General features: G+C 36.7%; 1 protein-coding gene across 6 annotated transcripts in view; it reads left to right on the forward strand.

The window, feature by feature from the left end:
* The window catches only part of PALLD (palladin, cytoskeletal associated protein), a 433486-nt gene that overhangs the window by 410990 nt on the left and 4732 nt on the right, over window positions 1-17764 (forward strand). For all 6 annotated transcript variants that reach the window (XM_079142944.1, XM_079142942.1, XM_079142943.1 and 3 more), the window contains 4 exons: window positions 2001-2150; window positions 9274-9368; window positions 11201-11333; window positions 15181-15388. In XM_079142944.1, the coding sequence (XP_078999070.1) occupies window positions 2001-2150; window positions 9274-9368; window positions 11201-11333; window positions 15181-15388 (586 nt within the window). The remainder of the gene's footprint in view (window positions 1-2000; window positions 2151-9273; window positions 9369-11200; window positions 11334-15180; window positions 15389-17764) is intronic.

Here is a 17764-nt window from a genome sequence, read left to right on the forward strand (position 1 = left end):
CCTTAACTTGGGTAAGGTTTAAAAATAATGTGGGATCTTTTTTGCAAATACTTTGGAGGCTCATGTATAATGTCTTAATGGATTTCATTCAAAAGCTGCAAATTTACTTTTAATATATGTAGTGTTTAAAGAATGCATCCTTTGATTTGGCTTATAGTTTTACAAAAGAAGTGTCCCTCCCTTATCTTCTCCTCTCTCTTCATTAGTAATCTTGGCAAAAGTTGGGAACCATTTATTAATTTTATTTGAAAGCTGTAATACAAGCATAACGAAGGTGAAAATGATTAAAGAACTCTGAAGAACTGGCCTCATGGCAAGAATGTAAAAGGAATGCATTACACTTCTGTATTTCACAAAAAATAATCAAACCACTAAAACTGTATGATAATTAGAAAAGATGATACTTTATATAATTTAATTTTCAGAGTTGAAAGTTATTAGTCAAGTCTTAGTTCTGGAGATCAATAAGTAAGATAATTTCTGTAAATTTGGAACTAACTAAAAAATAGGGGTTAGAAAACCTGTGACAAATCCTGATAATTCAAGCATTTATTTAGTACTGTATCTTTCTAGCCTTCTCCTCTGTTATAAATAGAAATTTCAAAAAGATTTTTTCAGATTCAAATACAGAGAGTTGACTTTGAATGCCAGTTTATTTTCTCAGTTTGTGTTTGATTTGCAGTAAGGAAGATGTTTATTTTAAAAACTGAAGAGTCTAAATAAAGTAGGCTTCTCTGTCAAGAATCAATTAGGAATGCTTTTGGTTATAAAGAACAAAAAGGATTTACTGTGGTTTAAAGAATCTATTTTATTAGATTATTATAACAATGTATCATGATATGATAATATTATTATAACATGAAGTCTGGGGTGGATTGGCACAGACTCAGTTCAGCATCTCAGTCATGTTAGGGCTGCCATACTGTCGTTCATTATGATCTTGCAAGTGTGTAGTTCATAACCTAAATTAAAAATAACAGATCATCTGACAACCGTGGACCAGTTTTATTCAAAGGTGAGAGAAGCAGGGTGGGGTTTAGGGGGCTATAGAGGCAATTGAGCTACTTGAAAAATCTTCAATTTTTTCACACTTAATTTTCTATCAACCCAAGATATATAACTGAAAATGATTGTACTTTTCAATAATCCTGTGTCTCTTTAATGTCATCTGGAGAGTTGACTAGCTCTCAACCTTTGATCATATTCTTCTCCGTCCAGAATGAAAGCATAAGAGTTCCAACCATCTCCAACCCTGGACTGCTGCCTCCCTCCCTGCTGCTCTTTTCTTTTCCCCCATTTTTCTGGGCTCATATTAGTTACACATGACATTAGGACTCATTTTGACATAATTATAAAAGCTTAGAATACAATTTGCTCTAATTCAGTCCCCAGGCCTTCCCCTTGCCCTCCCCTCCCCCTCCCTTTCCTCTAATCTGCCTTCCTGTCACTCTCTCACTCATTCTGCACAACTCAGTGGCATGATTAGCATGTGGGGTCTGTGTTTGTCCTTCAGAACAACCTTTCTAACTTTGGACTTGCAAGTAATACATTCTACTTATCAATACAATTGAAAAAAGAAACAAAAAGAAAAATGCCTACAATGTCTCTTTATTGAAATAATCAGTACCAAAATTCTATATATATATCCCTTTGTGCAAATATATTAATGTAAATGTCATATTTTTTAAAACAAAAAACAGGTATATGTTTAAAAGGGGGTGAGGCTAGAGCTGGGAGTATAACTCAGTAGTAGAGTGCTTGTCTAGCATGCATGAAGCTCTGAGTTCAATTCCCAGTACCAAGAGGGAAAAGAAGGACATATAATTTTTTAAAACCAAAATAGAGCTGAACATGTTTGCTACCTGCTTTTTTTCCTATTCAGAAGTTCGGTTTAACATTTTAATGAAAAATCAGCTCAGTCCTTCAGACCACACTGTTGTTATCTATCAGTCCTCTACATAGAGTAAGAGTACATTCTCAGTCTTCATTTCCTTGTACAGATCTATTGGTTTAAAGATGGGAAACAGATCTCTCCAAAGAGTGATCACTACACCATTCAAAGAGATCTTGATGGGACCTGCTCTCTTCACACCTCAGCCTCCACCTTAGATGATGATGGGAATTTTACAATTATGGCTGCCAACCCTCAGGTAAGAAAGGGTGTAGGTTTGGGCTCTTTTCTTTACAGTCATCTGATTGGATGGAGGAACTGTTTAATTAAAAGATGAAGTTGCACTGCTTTGACTTATGAAGCTGTTTTTCCAAATCGAGTCCATTTTCAGAAAAATTCTTTGTTCCATATATATTTATTCCATCAGGTATTCTTCTATAGGAATGATTCTGGTGCAGATATGCGTTCCTTCCATAAATATTAGTAAGGCCTCCTATGTATACACCTCTTTCGGAGAGTCTGGGGTCATAATGGTGAACAGGATAGTCCTGCAGTAGAGAATTATCTAGTAAACAAATAATAATATAATTTCTGGTAGGATTAGTTCTATGAAGAAATTAAAGGAGGAAGAAAGGATATAGAGTGAGTGGCGTGTATAAATTGTGGTAGAAAAATGCAAAAAAAAAATTTAAGAAATACACAAAAACATCAATGAACCTCTTGCCCCAGGATTAAAGTAATAGAGTTCCATCCTCATCAGACATTAAAATTTGATAATGCCTATATATAGCATTTTGCCTTTATAGGTTTTGCCTTGTCTTGTGTTTGCCCTTAAATTTGGGGTCAAAAAATTGCCTTCTTAGAATTTAATGAGAAGATGCTGGGTATCATCATGTTTCCAATTCCAAACCCACAATTGTTTTTTCTTGAGCATCTTATATACTTTAGGCAGTATGCTAACTACAGGGGACACAAAAATGAGTAAGTGATTTTGCTTAAGAGCTCAATGTGTAACAGGGTAATTTTACTAAATTCACCAAAGTTGTGTAAGTCATAGGCTTTTTTTTTTTTTAAAGGAAGCTAAAATTAACAATTTTGTATATAACTAATGATGATTGCCCAGAAGTTCTTTTTTAAATCTCTGATTTATGTCATTCCATATTTTGTTATTTCTTTCAAAGACAATATTGTTAGAAAATGTACGAATTTAACAAAACTTACAGGCTTTTAGATGTTTGTACAAAGTATCCTATTCCAATATTTCATTGTCATGTGAAGATTTTTCTACAATAATATTAAGATTAGAATGCTACTCAAATTATACAACTAATCAGGTTTGACAAGACAGCAAACTCTTCACTGTCAATGACAAGTTTCTACATTAATGCACCTTCTTGAGGTTCTAATTTTGCCAATGAATACATGACCATCACCCTGAAAAATAGTCAAAATCATAGTCTCTATTAAGAAGTTGCATTTTAATGAGTATGTTCACATTCTGCATAATTGTAAGAGAAAGCAAAAGTAGAGGTTGCTTTTTTTGTCTTCTTACATTTTCAGTGTGTTTCCTTGACTATTAACAAACTTCATCCTTCAGTTTTCTGCCTCTTTAAAAAAAAATGGTAGAGAACTCAACAAAATCCAGAATTTTTCATTGGATCCTTTATTACTCTTTTCCTCTAAAAAGGCTGGGATTTATTCTGGGGATAGAATTATCTGTGTTTCTTAAGTACTTGGCAGAACTGGGTTCCTGCTTTTAATTTCAAGGCATTTTTCCTTGCGTGTTTCAAATTATTATTGGAGTGAGCCATTTTATAGAACAAAAGAACATAAAAATGCAATTGTGGGTCTGCTTCTACTCTTCTTCAAATTGTACTAATGTATTTGTACATATGGAAAAGTTCTAAATTAGGAAAGGTACAGTGCTCATGGCCAATAGCAGCATGCAGAGTTTAAGACATCAGGCCAACCTCAAGGGCCAGGAGTGTCTGATCACTTACACTCTTGACAAACGTGACAGAGTCACTTAGAGGGCTACTGAGACTCCCCCTTGTATGGTTCCATGTTGTGCAACTATATCATAACATCACATTGTACTCACAAATATGCTCAATTACACGTCAGTTAAAATGATAGTAGAGTGAAACAGACATTATTACCTCATGTATATGTATGGCTACGTGATGATGTGATCCTGCTCTGTGTATAATCAGAAAAATGAGAGGTTATACTCTATTTATATATGATCTATCAAAATTCATAAATGCATTCTACTGTCATGTACAACTAATTAGAACAAATAAAATTTTTGAAAATTATTTTAAATAAAAATAAATCTTAAAAAATGAAAGTAATCTTGCCCAAAGCCCTGTGAATGAACCCGACGCCCCCCCCCACACACACACAAAAAAAAGATCCCCTTTGTAAACATGGGAAAAGGAGGAAGGGAAGGTAATCAAAGAAATGACACAGCATAGTCTGAGGTTTGAGAGTATGAGTTCTGGCCTCAGGCAGATCAGAGTTACAGTTCTCACTCTGTTGCTTATTACCTATGTGACCTTTGTCAAGTGATTTCACCTCTCTATGCCTATTTCCTCTTCTAAAATATTAGAAGAACAATATGGATTTATATAGCACATGTAAAAAGCACTCAGCTTACCTGGAACATAGTATGCTTTCAGTAAAAGGCTACTTTCATTATTCGAATTCACAAACTCTAATTCCCCATCTTAGAAAAGCAATCCTAAGACCTGGCAGAAGCCTGTGAACCAAGATGTAAGAGATCAGTTGTTTCTAGGTATTCTATTCCCACAGTTCTGTTCGGGAGTAAGCTGGCCGTTTGGGATGGAATTTCCACCCAACATGTTGCTGGTGTGTGGTCTTCTGACCTCCTGGCTTTTCCCTTTTATTGCCCCCCTGGGAAGGGAGTTAGGCAGCAGATGCGGCTGTGCCACAACTGCCACAGCTGTGCGCCTGGGTGGAGGAAACCATGAGCTAGAGAAGGGCCCCACCCACGGCACAGCTGACACTGGCCACACATGAACTGGGAAGCTGCTCTGCTCCTAGCACGCTTGAGGGCCAAGAGAAGACCCCATGGAGAGTGGTCACTGGCCTCCTACAAGGCCCCAGTATTCTGCTTTACCAAATCCCAGGCTAAGCCCCACAGTTAACCCTCTCTGGTCTTGCCCTCCACCCTTTGGAGAGAAGGCAAAGATGTGAGAAGTGGACCAGTTTACATCAGGTAGCCAAAAGCCCAGCCCTCCTGACAGACTATCCCTCCCAGCCCATCTATGATTTAAGCAAAAGGTAATGTGAGTGTTTTGGGTCTACCAGAGGGGGCAGCCCCTGTTCCTAATGCCTAGTATTCCAAAGGTCTTTAAATACACTCAGCATTTTAATTAAGAGGTGAGGCCCTCAGCCTCCTTTATAATCTAAATAACCAAAGACAACAGGAGGGAAAACTCATGAAAAGAACCTAAGGAAATCCTAAAAGTGGACATTTAGACCTCAACCAGAGTGTGTTTCTGTGTATATCACATTGAAATCACTGTGAGAGAATTTTGGTATTTATGCTACTTGGCAGTAGTTGCTGTACCAAGTCTCTAACCATGTTGTCTGGTTGATTTAATTTTAAGAGTACAACTCCCATTTTATCCTGGGGTCTTTAGTGGCAGGTATGCCCAGATATGCCAGATGCATATATTTTGTGAGTCATCTTCTCGATATTGGAATGAACATTTCTACTCATTAAAACAACAAAGTGGTATTTAAACCAAGGTAAATGGTAGACTATTTTTCTAATTAACCCTTGGCATAAATTATCATTGTGGCCAGAGGAATGCTCATGTAGATCTATTTAACTTCTCACGATTTCATCCTTATACCATCTGTTATTATATACTGAAGGATTTTGTTATTTTTGTCATTTGTGAATTAAATCATGATTTTAAAAAAGAATGTCTTAAGTAGCCACTGGAAAAAAACTCAGAAGTAAAAGCTGAATCTCTCAAGACATGAAGTGTAGTTGACAGAAAACTGAAGCTGACTATCTGCTTCCCCCATGTCCTTGAATTTTCAGTTACCTTGATTTTTTTCTAATTTTAAAAATACTTGGGTATGAAAGGCAGTCAACTACATCTATTTTTTCCTAACACACTGTAGGCTACATGATGTGAAATGACCGAGGGAAAGAGGAAAAGGCTGGAGTGGAAAAATTAGTTCAGTAATGAAACACAGAAGGCAGAGATTTTCAGAGCAGTGGAAAATAATTACAAAAAGCAGCCAAGAGAAGGGTGAGAACCAAGGAAGGAGGAAAACACTAAAGTTCAGCAGATTATTTTATAGAATATGATATTTTTCCACCTGGGTTAATCTTTTGGGAATGAGAAACATGTTAGATATTGTTGAGTGCATCCAAATTCTGCTTGGGATAGAACACACAGCTCTCAACATACCCTGTGACTCTATCATATGCAATGTGTGCAGCTCAGAGCAATTCATTAGAGACCAAAGCAATCACACAGTTTAGCAAAATAATGAGCAATTGTGCAGTTACATTAAACCCTATGCCAAAATGAGGCTCACAAAGCAGTTTATTTTAGACCCTAATCCTATCTTTAAGACACAACTAAATCTAAACACAAATGTTTTACTTTGTTTTGCTGTGTTGCTAAGTTACTTTGTACTGCACTTGGATTTTGGAATGGCTGCTTTGCAGTTTGATGTTCCCTCAAGTTGCATTATGTATACAAGTGGCAAGCCTTTATAAAGACTGTGTGCCACAAGTTAAATTCATAAACTATTAAATATAAATGTTATTTTCATATTACATAAATAACTGACCTTGCATGGTGCATCAAATAATCTTTACAAGCCGGATGTTTAAGACAGAATCACTTTAACAATTCAAACTTCTTCTTTGTACTATAGCTTTAAACTTTGGCTTTGTTCAGAATAGAAAAGTAACACAGTTGAATTAAATACTAAAAATTATAGTTTGGAGATGGTGTTTTGTTTTAGCATCTAAGGTTTCCTGGTTCATTTCAGGCTTCTCCCTAAACATCCTTTTCCATTATTACTTCACAGATTAATAAGGTAGAAAAAAAATAAAAAGTTAAAAGCAAATACCATAGCAATAATGTACATCAGAGCCTACTAATTAGGATTGCTAAGATTAATTGGTATATTAGTATGATTAAAATCATTTAACACTACTCCTATATGTGCATTCTCCTAAATAAGGTGTTAAGACATCTTCAAAACTGCTTCACTAAATTCCAGATTTTTTTTTTTTTCAAATAAAAGTGTCAAAATTATACAACTTCTTAATCTGGATGTTTTCTAAATGCTCCTGATCATGCATTGGTTAGTAATATATTTGACCACTAACAATACACTAATCAAATTAAAAATCTGCCTCCTGAAAACCATATCCTCTGCCCTTATATTCAGAAGTCAAAGTTGTAGAAAGTGTAGAAATACAAAGACCACAAATGGTAACAGAACTTTTTCCTAAATTTGGGAGGAAATTTTCTCTGGCAATGTGTTTGTGTGTCAGGTTACAAGCAGTAGCAGCGAGAACCCTGAGAACAGAGTAGAACTACATGATTTCTCCAGAGTAGTGTCAAACTGGAGGCCCTGTTTTTCTGGAGAAGGGAAGAGAAGGCAGCATTTACCCTAAGCTTAGTCAAATGATCAGCTGAGAAGAGCACCTTTCATCCCAGACCTCATCATATAAGCAGGCCCATTGAATACAACTGTGCTTGGTACAGTGGAAGCACCACAGAAGTTAAAGATTGGTCTACTTTCCACATATTCAGCCTCCCCTGCTAAAAGTACTTTGTTTTCTAAGTCCTTCTATTACAGCTGTGCACACCTGTAATTCCAGCTACTCAGGAAGCTGCAGCAGGAGGATCACAAGCTCAAGGCCAGACTGGCCAGTTTAGTGAAGCCCTGTCTCAAACCTTAAATATTTAAAAAAAAAAAAAAAAAGGTGACTTAGCTCAGTGATAGAGCACCCCTGGGTTCAATCCCCACCACCATCGTAAATCCTGTGAGTTTTTAAAATATTATATCATACCATGTTCCCCCTACTGTGCCCACCCTCCCCCCACCTCAGCCCACTCTCAGTTGGAAAACAGCTATCTCTTCAAAACACACAGAATGCTTCTGCTCCTGTTACCTGCATTTATGGTAACTTGCAATAAAATTGGAAGTCACTGGTAGAATTTTATTTGGAACATAAATACACATAAGATAAGGGCTGCTCATTAATCCTGAGCTGGAATTCATGAAGTCTACTCATCAATGATATATGTGCTTCCCATTTTTCCTCTCTTGCTTTTACCTTTTGGCCAGCATCTGAATTTAGAAGTATATTTGGCCATTCTTCTGGAAGAGAGAAAAGTGGGAAAGAAAATCATGCATGTTGCTATTGTGCTAATAATAGTTAAAAAAATAAAATAAAACAATTAAAACAAAAAGCCAAAGTTACTAGATGACTTATCCATGTTATCAGGTCCCCTAAGTTTTATGTTTGTCTATCCACAGAACAGCAATTATCAAATTCTCAATAGGGAAAATGGAAGAGATATTATAACTTTTCATTAGCTAGGCCCTTATCACATGATTCACATATTTTAGACAGTTAACTGTTTCTGGTTTTTAGGTCTCACATAGGTTCATTTCCTCAGAACATGGTGTCATGTCGTTTTTATGTCCTCCTATTACTCTCTGCGTATTGCGTAGACATCTTATATAGTGCTCATTTTCTTATGTAGACATCCCCAAACAAACTAGGGAGAAAGATACTACTTACATTTAATACCTATATTACTAAAAAGATGTAACAGGGCTGGGGATACAGCTCAGTTAGTAGAGTGCTTGTCTCACAAGCACAAGGCCCTGGGTTCAATCCCCAGTACTGCAAAAAAAAAAAAAAAAAAAAAAAAAGGTGTAACAGAAAATTAAAATCTAGTTTTGATTTCAGAATTTGGCCACAATCGGTAGATATTTGCCCATGAAAATGGAATCATCACCAGAAAATAAAGTCCCACTGTATTTTTCAATTCAATGTCATGTATTAGGGAAAACTTAGCAGATTACAATTAATTCATTGACAGGTATCATTTCAAGTATCATCATGGATAAAACAGCAAAATATATTTAACATTCAGAGAAAGACCTTGTCAACTGAGTCCTTAGTTTTATTGAAGAGCTTAACTCAGGGAGGTGCTTTTCTGAGAGGGGTGGGTTTTTTTGCTAATGGCGCACTGAGTGGTTGCGGAATGATGTCTTAGGAGAATAGAACCCAGGCATGATAAGGGCTTGATGGTTAACAGTTTTGCACAGCAAATAATCTCTTTTTCTGATGTCTCGGACAGGGCCGCGTCAGTTGTACTGGACGGCTGATGGTACAGGCTGTCAACCAAAGAGGTCGCAGTCCCCGCTCTCCCTCAGCCCATCCTCATGTCAGAAGGTATTTCAGCTGTTCCCTCCTATAGGAGTTACTGTTTATTTATTACTATACATTCAGAACTACTAGGATCACCATGTGACCACAAAAGTGAACAGAAACAGAAGACAGAACATGAATACAAAATTTAAGTGTGTGATCCTTGATGATCATGCCCCTTTGCAGATCAGAAAGGAGAAAGGAACAAACATTTGCTAATATAATATGTGCTAAGCCTGTTGAGATATACCATTGTTCATCTGTTAACTAGGGCACGTTTTAGATATGAAGAAATCAAGACATGGCATCTTTAGATGGCACATGAACACAACAATACTAGTAAATGGAACACAAATGTTCGGAAGCAAACTTCTCTAACCAATGGCTGTGAAGGCTAACCACTATAAGCCGTTGCCACTGGATTTCCTCAAATCAGCTAGGTCACAAATGTACATTTTTAAATCTCTTAGTTCAAAACATGAGACCATTAGACCATAAATCATGTAAGATTGGTCATATTATTAATTCTCAAATATCTGCCAACAATTGAGTCTGCTTTCCATTCCTAGTAGCCCTGCGTCTATGAAAGGACGCTGACAGAATGCTGGCAGGCAGGGACAGAGAAAGGATATTATTTCTTATCATGTATTCGCCCTAAAAGAATATGGTAAGTCAGTCAGCCTGTCAACCTAGGTTCCCATCCAGATATTTTACAGACAGAACATCCTGAAATAGTCCTGATGGTAAGATACGGGCCATGCACAACACCTTTGGTGAAGAGAAACATAGGCTCCTAGAGGAAAGGCAGGAACACTGAGTAAGCAACAGGCATGTCTGTACCACCCATGTGACTGGATCCAGTCCTTGGATCAACATTTGGATGACAAGTACCTGAGTATGTGCAGATTTAATTCTAAACTATTGCAATATCTGTTTCCAGGATCTTAGACCTATATCTCAACGCAGCATAAACACAACATATTTACTTTTAGGTTCATTGTCTTGCATTTTTCTCTTCTGCTTTTCTTGTGGTCTTTAATACATTTAAGCTTTTCCTTATTTCATTGGGTCCTTCAAAGCATTTTTATCAGATCTGTATTTGGAGAAGAGTGAACTACATTAAAAAGCTGATATAATATACTAATCCTTTGTTTGTTCCTTTCTTGCTTTTTCCAGTGAAGTGCTTTGCTTTTAAACTTATCTTCCAGTGAATACTGACTGAATACTGTTGAATTTGTATTCAACATCTTACTCATTTCTTTAGTCTTTCCTGCAATATAATTGTATTCCTCCAGCAACACACTACAGAGAGATGTACAAAATGTGAGAGAGTTGTACATTCTTGTTTTAAAAAAGTAAAACCAATACCTTTAGGTACATGAATAATTAATACAGAAGATTTATTTTCTTTGTTAATATGAAAAGGAATTTTGAGAAGAAATTTTTAAATTTTTATAAAATGAGAAATTTTAATTTCCTACAGAATAAAAATTGGTGGAAAGTTAATAATAACTTCCATTGAAAAAGACTCAGTTAGAAAAAAAGATTTGATAATAAATCAGAAAAAGATGCTGCTACTTCTAACATAAAGCCTTAAAAATACTTAGGAAAAAATATGCTCATTTGTTTTCAATTTCGTTTTGTAATTTATATTAGTCTGCAGTTAGCAGATTATTAAATTTATCATAAGCTTCCAAATTAAATAAGATTTTGCTTTTCTGACTTTTCAACATGTAAATCTTGGGGATAGGTATCAAACGAGGAAATTATATGATTACCCCATTGTATTATAAGAACACTAATGACTAAAAGCCTGGAAATAACTACTGTCTATCCATGATGCATCTTGGTTCAAGGCCTCGCTCTAGATCGAGAGACAGTGGAGATGAAAATGAACCAATTCAGGAGCGATTCTTCAGACCTCACTTCTTGCAGGCTCCTGGAGATCTAACTGTGCAAGAAGGAAAACTCTGCAGAATGGATTGTAAAGTAAGTGCCTGTTAGGCCTGCAAAATCACCACCTCACTTCCCTCCTCATTGCCATTTCTCTGCAGTTCTTTTTGGGGACATTATGTGAAGTATAAAATGATTCCAGATCAAAAGAAAAACTAGTGAAAGACACTCAGCATCTATAATGCTGTTTTCTATCATGATTTTCCTTACTTTTGAATTTATATTAAATATGTTCTTTACTCTGAACCCTACATACCATATCCCAGGAAGGTTTGTTCCACTTATCCCTTCAAATTTTTAATTTTGTTGAAGTAATAAATGTGATGACTCTGCCATATGCCCTAAACAATAGGGGATCTTCATTTTTTTTCATCAAATATATCCATCTATCTACTCTGACTTTTATTTCTCCCATTTTCTAGAAATTCTTAGATAAGTTAAGAGTGACATTCTTCTTTCACCTGTTTTACCACAGGGCTGCTTAACCCATGGTCCTTGGGTGAAAAGGCTTTATTAGGTGTTTGAATTCTGAAATTATGTACAAAATTGTGTGTGATACAGTTTTCATCAGTTTCTCAAAGGAATTTGAAGCCAAAAGTATTTAAGAACCACTGCTCTCATGAAAAATACTTTCATTTGTTTTTTTGCTCTATTTACTCATTTTTTAAAGTAAACATGGATAAGGTTCTTAAAATTTGGGTTCCCTCTGCCGGTTCTCTCTGGGATTGCAGGACACAAATATAAGCTGCTTAGAGGATTTTGGCATTATTTACTTTTTCAAAAAGTCAGTCTGGGGTTGGGGATATCACTTGGTAATACAGCGCTCGCCTAGCCCATGTTCTGGGTTCAATATCCAGCACCACAAAAAGAAGCAAACAAAAAAAGGTAAATCTGGGCTTCTAGGAATATATAGAAAGAGAAATATATGATCAAAAACATTCTATTTTCCAACATAATTCATTCTGTAGTATAAATACACAGGTTGAAATCCATATGTGTATTTACTTCATTTGTAGTCTCTAAAAATTCATCCATTCGTTCATTCATTCATATGATCCAGCAGTCCCACTGTGGGTATGTATCCGAAGAAAACAAAATCAAGATCAGGAGATACTGGTACTCCCATGTCCGTAGCAGCATCATTCACAATAGCTGAGATAGGGAAATATAGAACGGAGCTAAGTGTTTTATATATATATGCTTTATATATATAGCACATAGAAATGTTTTATATATATTATATATAATAGTTTTATATATATGTATATATATGGGATGTGACTCAGAGGTTAAGCATCCCTGGGTTCAGTCCCCAGTACCAAGGGGGAAAAAAGGAAGGAAATCTTGTCATTTGTAACAACATGGATGAACTCTAAGGACATTGTATTAAGTGAAATAGTCCAAGCACTGAAAGATAAATACCACACGACCTCCCTGTTATGTAGAATCTAAAAACATCAAACTCATAAAAGCAGAGAATAGAATGATGGTTGCTGAGGGGAGGGGGATTGGGGAGACTCTGATCAATGGACACAGAATTTCAGTTAGCAGGAGTAAAGTTCAAGAGGTCTGTTGTACGATGGGATCTATAGTAAATAACCATTAACTATAGATTATAGTTAATGAAAGTTGAAAGTTGCCAAGAAAGCAAATTTTAAGTGTTCTCATCACAAGAAAGTGATAAGAATGTGAGGTAATTCATGTGTTAACTAGCTTAATTTAGCCATGCTACAATGTATACATATTTCAGATCATATTGTACACAATAAATATAAATAACAATTTTTGTCAATTATAATTTTTAAAAATTTTTGAAGAACTCATATAGTTTTTACCCAAAAAGTTACATTTCAAGTCATCTGAAGAAATTTTATTTTAGATAGATCATTAGATGAAACCAAGAAATTACTATTTTCCTGTATAAAAATGGAATGGTAATTATGTAATAAAATGTGTATTTCTTTAAATGTAACAATGAGGTATATGGGAATAAAATCACATAAAGTCTGGAATTTATTTTATATTATAAAAAATGATGAGAGTGAATCTAAATGATGGGTATATACAGATTGACCATACTGTTATATCTATTTTCAATCTTATTTAAGAAAGAAGTCACAGTATTTCACGAGTACAAAAGTTGAATTTCAGTATATGTACTTATGTGATTCAGTAACATAAATGTCCTTAATACCTCTGCCTTTAAAAGAATATTGGGGGGAAAAGTGGTCTGTACTGGATGAAGAAAATGTTAAATCTTGCCACATGATCAGATGGAGTGTTACCTGCTTCAGAGAAAAACAAAATTCTCAGTGTGTGTAAACTTTGACAGGGAAAAGAGACTTGATAAGCCAAACACTACAGTGACAGCTTGCTCTTTGCCCAAAAGCCCCCACCCCAACTCCTAACACTCATTCCTAGACAGTGACTACCCTTCGTGGGCACTGAAACTTAGGGAAGTACCTCTTCCCACTGCTCTAGGAACAAGCGTGCCCTTCTCTCTCCCTCATCTCCATGCGTCCTGAGAGCACAGATCTGCTCACTCGCTCGTGGAGACCTTCAGCTCCCCAGACTGCATTTCTTTACTTACTTACAAGGGGGACTGGGGTTAAAAGAATCTAACTTCCCTTTGTCAGAACATGATCTCTACCACTGGGATGGGTCCACTGTGACTAGGGGCTTGAGAGTTCACAGCCTTTGCACCTCTCCTACCAATCACACTGTGGCCCCGCTGGTCCAGGGTCTGACCTCGTGAATGGGAACCAGCACTTTATTTCTAAGTTTGGGAAAGACCTGGAACCAGACCCAAAGCATCTCCTCCCTCTCCCTCTGTGACTCCTAGTGACCTCCAGACAGGCAGAGCTGGGGGACAGCAGCACCTAACCATCTCAGAAGCCAGCTGCCTGGCTATGCTGTTTGTTTCCAAAGTCTATTCATGCTTTTAATCCACAATTCAAGTATACTTGATTTTTTTTTTTTTTTCTTTCAACTCTCTGGACTTTGCTTCATTGGTGGGAGGCATCTTGTAGGATAAATGAACAAATATCATCACAGAGCAGGAGTGGAGTGGGTGAGTTATCTGACCAATTTGGGCAAAGCTGGTTCTTGACAGGAGTTGTACAATGCAGCCGATGTGCTTTGTATATAATTTCCCACTAGTAAAGCTGGAGATTGGGGAGGTAAAAAGGCCCTCCTCAGCAGTGCTTTTCTCCTATTCAAAATCAAGGACACCACTGTAAAAAGCTGGCAGATGGCAACCGTCCCTACCCTTCACAGCACAATGCGTTATTAGCAATTAAATGTGCTTTTATTTGATCTCTGGTCAACACAACTGTCATGGTCTCAAGATTTTATGACATTTCCATTGTGATGCTAATTTGTTGAGATGGCTTTCTGGGTAATTTCATATTGCTCTTGTTATTCAGTTTCAAAGATTATTAAATAATAATAGCTCTCTGTGCTGATGGATGCATTAACTAATGTCTCCATAGCAATGCCACTCCTTGATGAGAAGCTTTATAGTATATAAATGCCAGCTGAGTGTTTGTTATTGTGGTTGGACATCTTTTTTCCAAAGAGCTCAGAGCCTGGTGCTGACATCATCCCAGGAATTTTTATAGTCCTGGGTGAGGTAAGATAATGACAGAATTTTTTTAAATGCCTATTTCACTTGTCTCTAAGTTGTTCTGTAAGAAATGTTTAGAAGTGAGCCTTGTGAGTTTAGAAAATCATGAAAAAGTTTTAAGCAAAAGAGTAACACAAGCTAATTCTAAAATCCATTTCTTTTGCTACCAAAGGAGGAGTGTATGCTGGTTTCTTAGCTATCAGTGATTTCACTGTTTTAATATCAGAAAAATGTACATGTCTTTCCTTTCTGGTTTAGGTCAGTGGGCTACCAACGCCAGATCTAAGCTGGCAACTAGATGGAAAACCAATACGCCCCGACAGTGCTCACAAGATGCTTGTTCGCGAGAATGGGGTGCACTCTCTGATCATAGAGCCAGTCACATCCCGAGATGCCGGCATCTACACGTGTATAGCCACCAATCGAGCAGGACAGAACTCATTCAGCCTGGAGCTTGTGGTTGCTGGTAGGCTCCTTTGTGAACCCTTTCTCTCTGCCAGAATGAATGTCAGATTACACTTGTAAGTCAAGTCTACATTATTTAACCAATAGGAAAATAAACCGCTGACAAAATAGATTATATCATCAAAATCACCAGTAAGGACGTTATTAGGCTTAGCGTATAAGAAGCACTAATTTTTCTTACTCCAATGTAGTCATTATTCTTTTCTCCCACTAACCTGGCCAAGAAGGGAAAGGATTTTAGCAGCATTTGCAGGTCATTCAGCTTTTAATGTGTGGGATGGCCCCAGTATTACACAGGGAAAGAGTAACAGCAGCACAGGCGCCAAGAACTGAAGAACATGATATGAAGCAAGTTCAACACACAGAACTCATTTTTAACAGAATATGCAGTGATTTCAAAATTCAAAACTTTTGTCATCTACACCCAATGCCACACACAGTCAAATTAAATTTGGATTTATTTTTTAAAATTTTTTTGTAATTGGTTATGCTGTAGGTAAATTTTGTAGCAGTATTGTTACATGAAGTCTTTACCTTTTGAGAAGATTAAAAGGAAAATATGCTTATGGAAAGGTTTATACCATTCTTAGGAGTTAGGCATAAGATTCTAATTATCTGATCTTTCTTTTTTTTAATGGCATTGCTCTACCACTGAGCTACATTTCTAGCCCCTTTTATTTTGTATTTTGAGACTGGGTCTCAGGCTGGGGATGTAGCTCAGTTGGCAGAGTGCTTGCCTTGCAAACATAAGGCCCTGGGTTCAATCCCCAGCACCACACACACACACACACACACACACACACACACACACACAAAATTTTAACAGAGACTGAGTAAATCACCTATGCTAGCCTTGGTCCTGCTTCAGCCTCCTATGTAGCTTGGGTTTCAGGTGTGCATACTGCTCCTGCACCCAATTTATCTGATCTCTTTTTAAAAAGAAGCATAACAAAACATAATTTTATTTCTCATACCTCTGTCTACAGAGCACTTCATATACATTATTTCAATCACTCTTCGCAACAGCTCTATGAAATAATCAGAGCAAATCTGTGACTTTCCTGAGATCCTATTTAGTAAGCTGAGAATCTGCCTCAAAACAAAACTTGCTGCGAGCACTGAGATTTTTCAAGAACTAGAGTGGCAATGAGAATACAGTCCAAGAGGTCTTGGCTAAAATGCTGATGACTCTAATAATGGCACCAAGATATTTTTCCACACAAAAACAATGGTAAACATGTGGGCTTTGGTACTACTTCAGCCATGCTTCTGAACGTGGGGCACTGTACTCTGTGTTCCTGTACACTAGTAATGGTTTCATTCATTCTTCTAACCTCAAACTAAAACTCCTCCTTTTTCTAGTAAATGTATATTTTGATCATATCTGTCCTCCGGGACTGAGACTTGGGGGTCCAAGAGACAGGTATCTCAGTGTGCCTCACTTCACACTCTGTCAGAAGAAGGCAGTGCATGGTAATTGAAATCAAGGTCTCTGGCATCAGATCTCAATTCCAATCCCAGTTCATGTCTATTCTTACTACTTTTGTGACTTTTGGCAAATATAGGATATCATATATCAGCATCTCAATTTCTCCATATGCAAAATGGGGGCCATAATGTGTCTCAGCATTTTGACAACGTTTAATTACTGTGTATGAGGTTCCTGTGTAGTGCTCCAAAGTGGTATATATTATTCTTACTGGTGAATGACTGACATTAAAACTTGCTGCTTTTCAAAACTGAGACCTAGAAAGAATATGAAGAGAGCTTCTGTTCCCACTTTCCCCAAAATAGCTTAGATCATATAACCATGTAAAATTCAATAAAAATAAACCCTCTACATAAGTCAAGGTCTTAGAGAGTCTTGGGCTTGAAAATTTCAGGCTGGATTTTTATTATCTTTGAGCTCTCTCCTGTCTTATTGTGGTATATCTGTCACTGTGGCCAAGGAAGTGGGTGGTGGTGGAGAAAGACACACTGTATCTTCAAATGTCATTCTCGGTAGCTTAGAAGAGAATAATTAAACCTAACTTTTTTCTTTGATATTGTTTCTATCACTGATGCAAGAAACCAATTTCTCATTGGGTAGTAATATTCAGTGTTATTAAACAATCAGTTCTGATCTTTTCAGACTACATGATAAACTTGTCTTTATTTTAAGGCTTCCTTCCTTTAAGGCAATAATAAAGTTGTCTTTTTTATAGCTCCCCTCAAAGAATATAAATTGAAATTTGTAATTTATGGGATGTACATTCCTAGTTCATAGGAAACTATTTAAATCTACCAGATCAAGATAAAGATGCCTCTTCTTATTTCCCCCCTCAATATCCTCCGGCATGTCTCACCTAAGCCAGGAATTACAAATTTTCAAAATCTT

Source organism: Sciurus vulgaris (assembly GCF_902686455.1).
Source record: "Sciurus vulgaris genome assembly, chromosome: 5".
Lineage (NCBI taxonomy): Eukaryota > Metazoa > Chordata > Mammalia > Rodentia > Sciuridae > Sciurus > Sciurus vulgaris.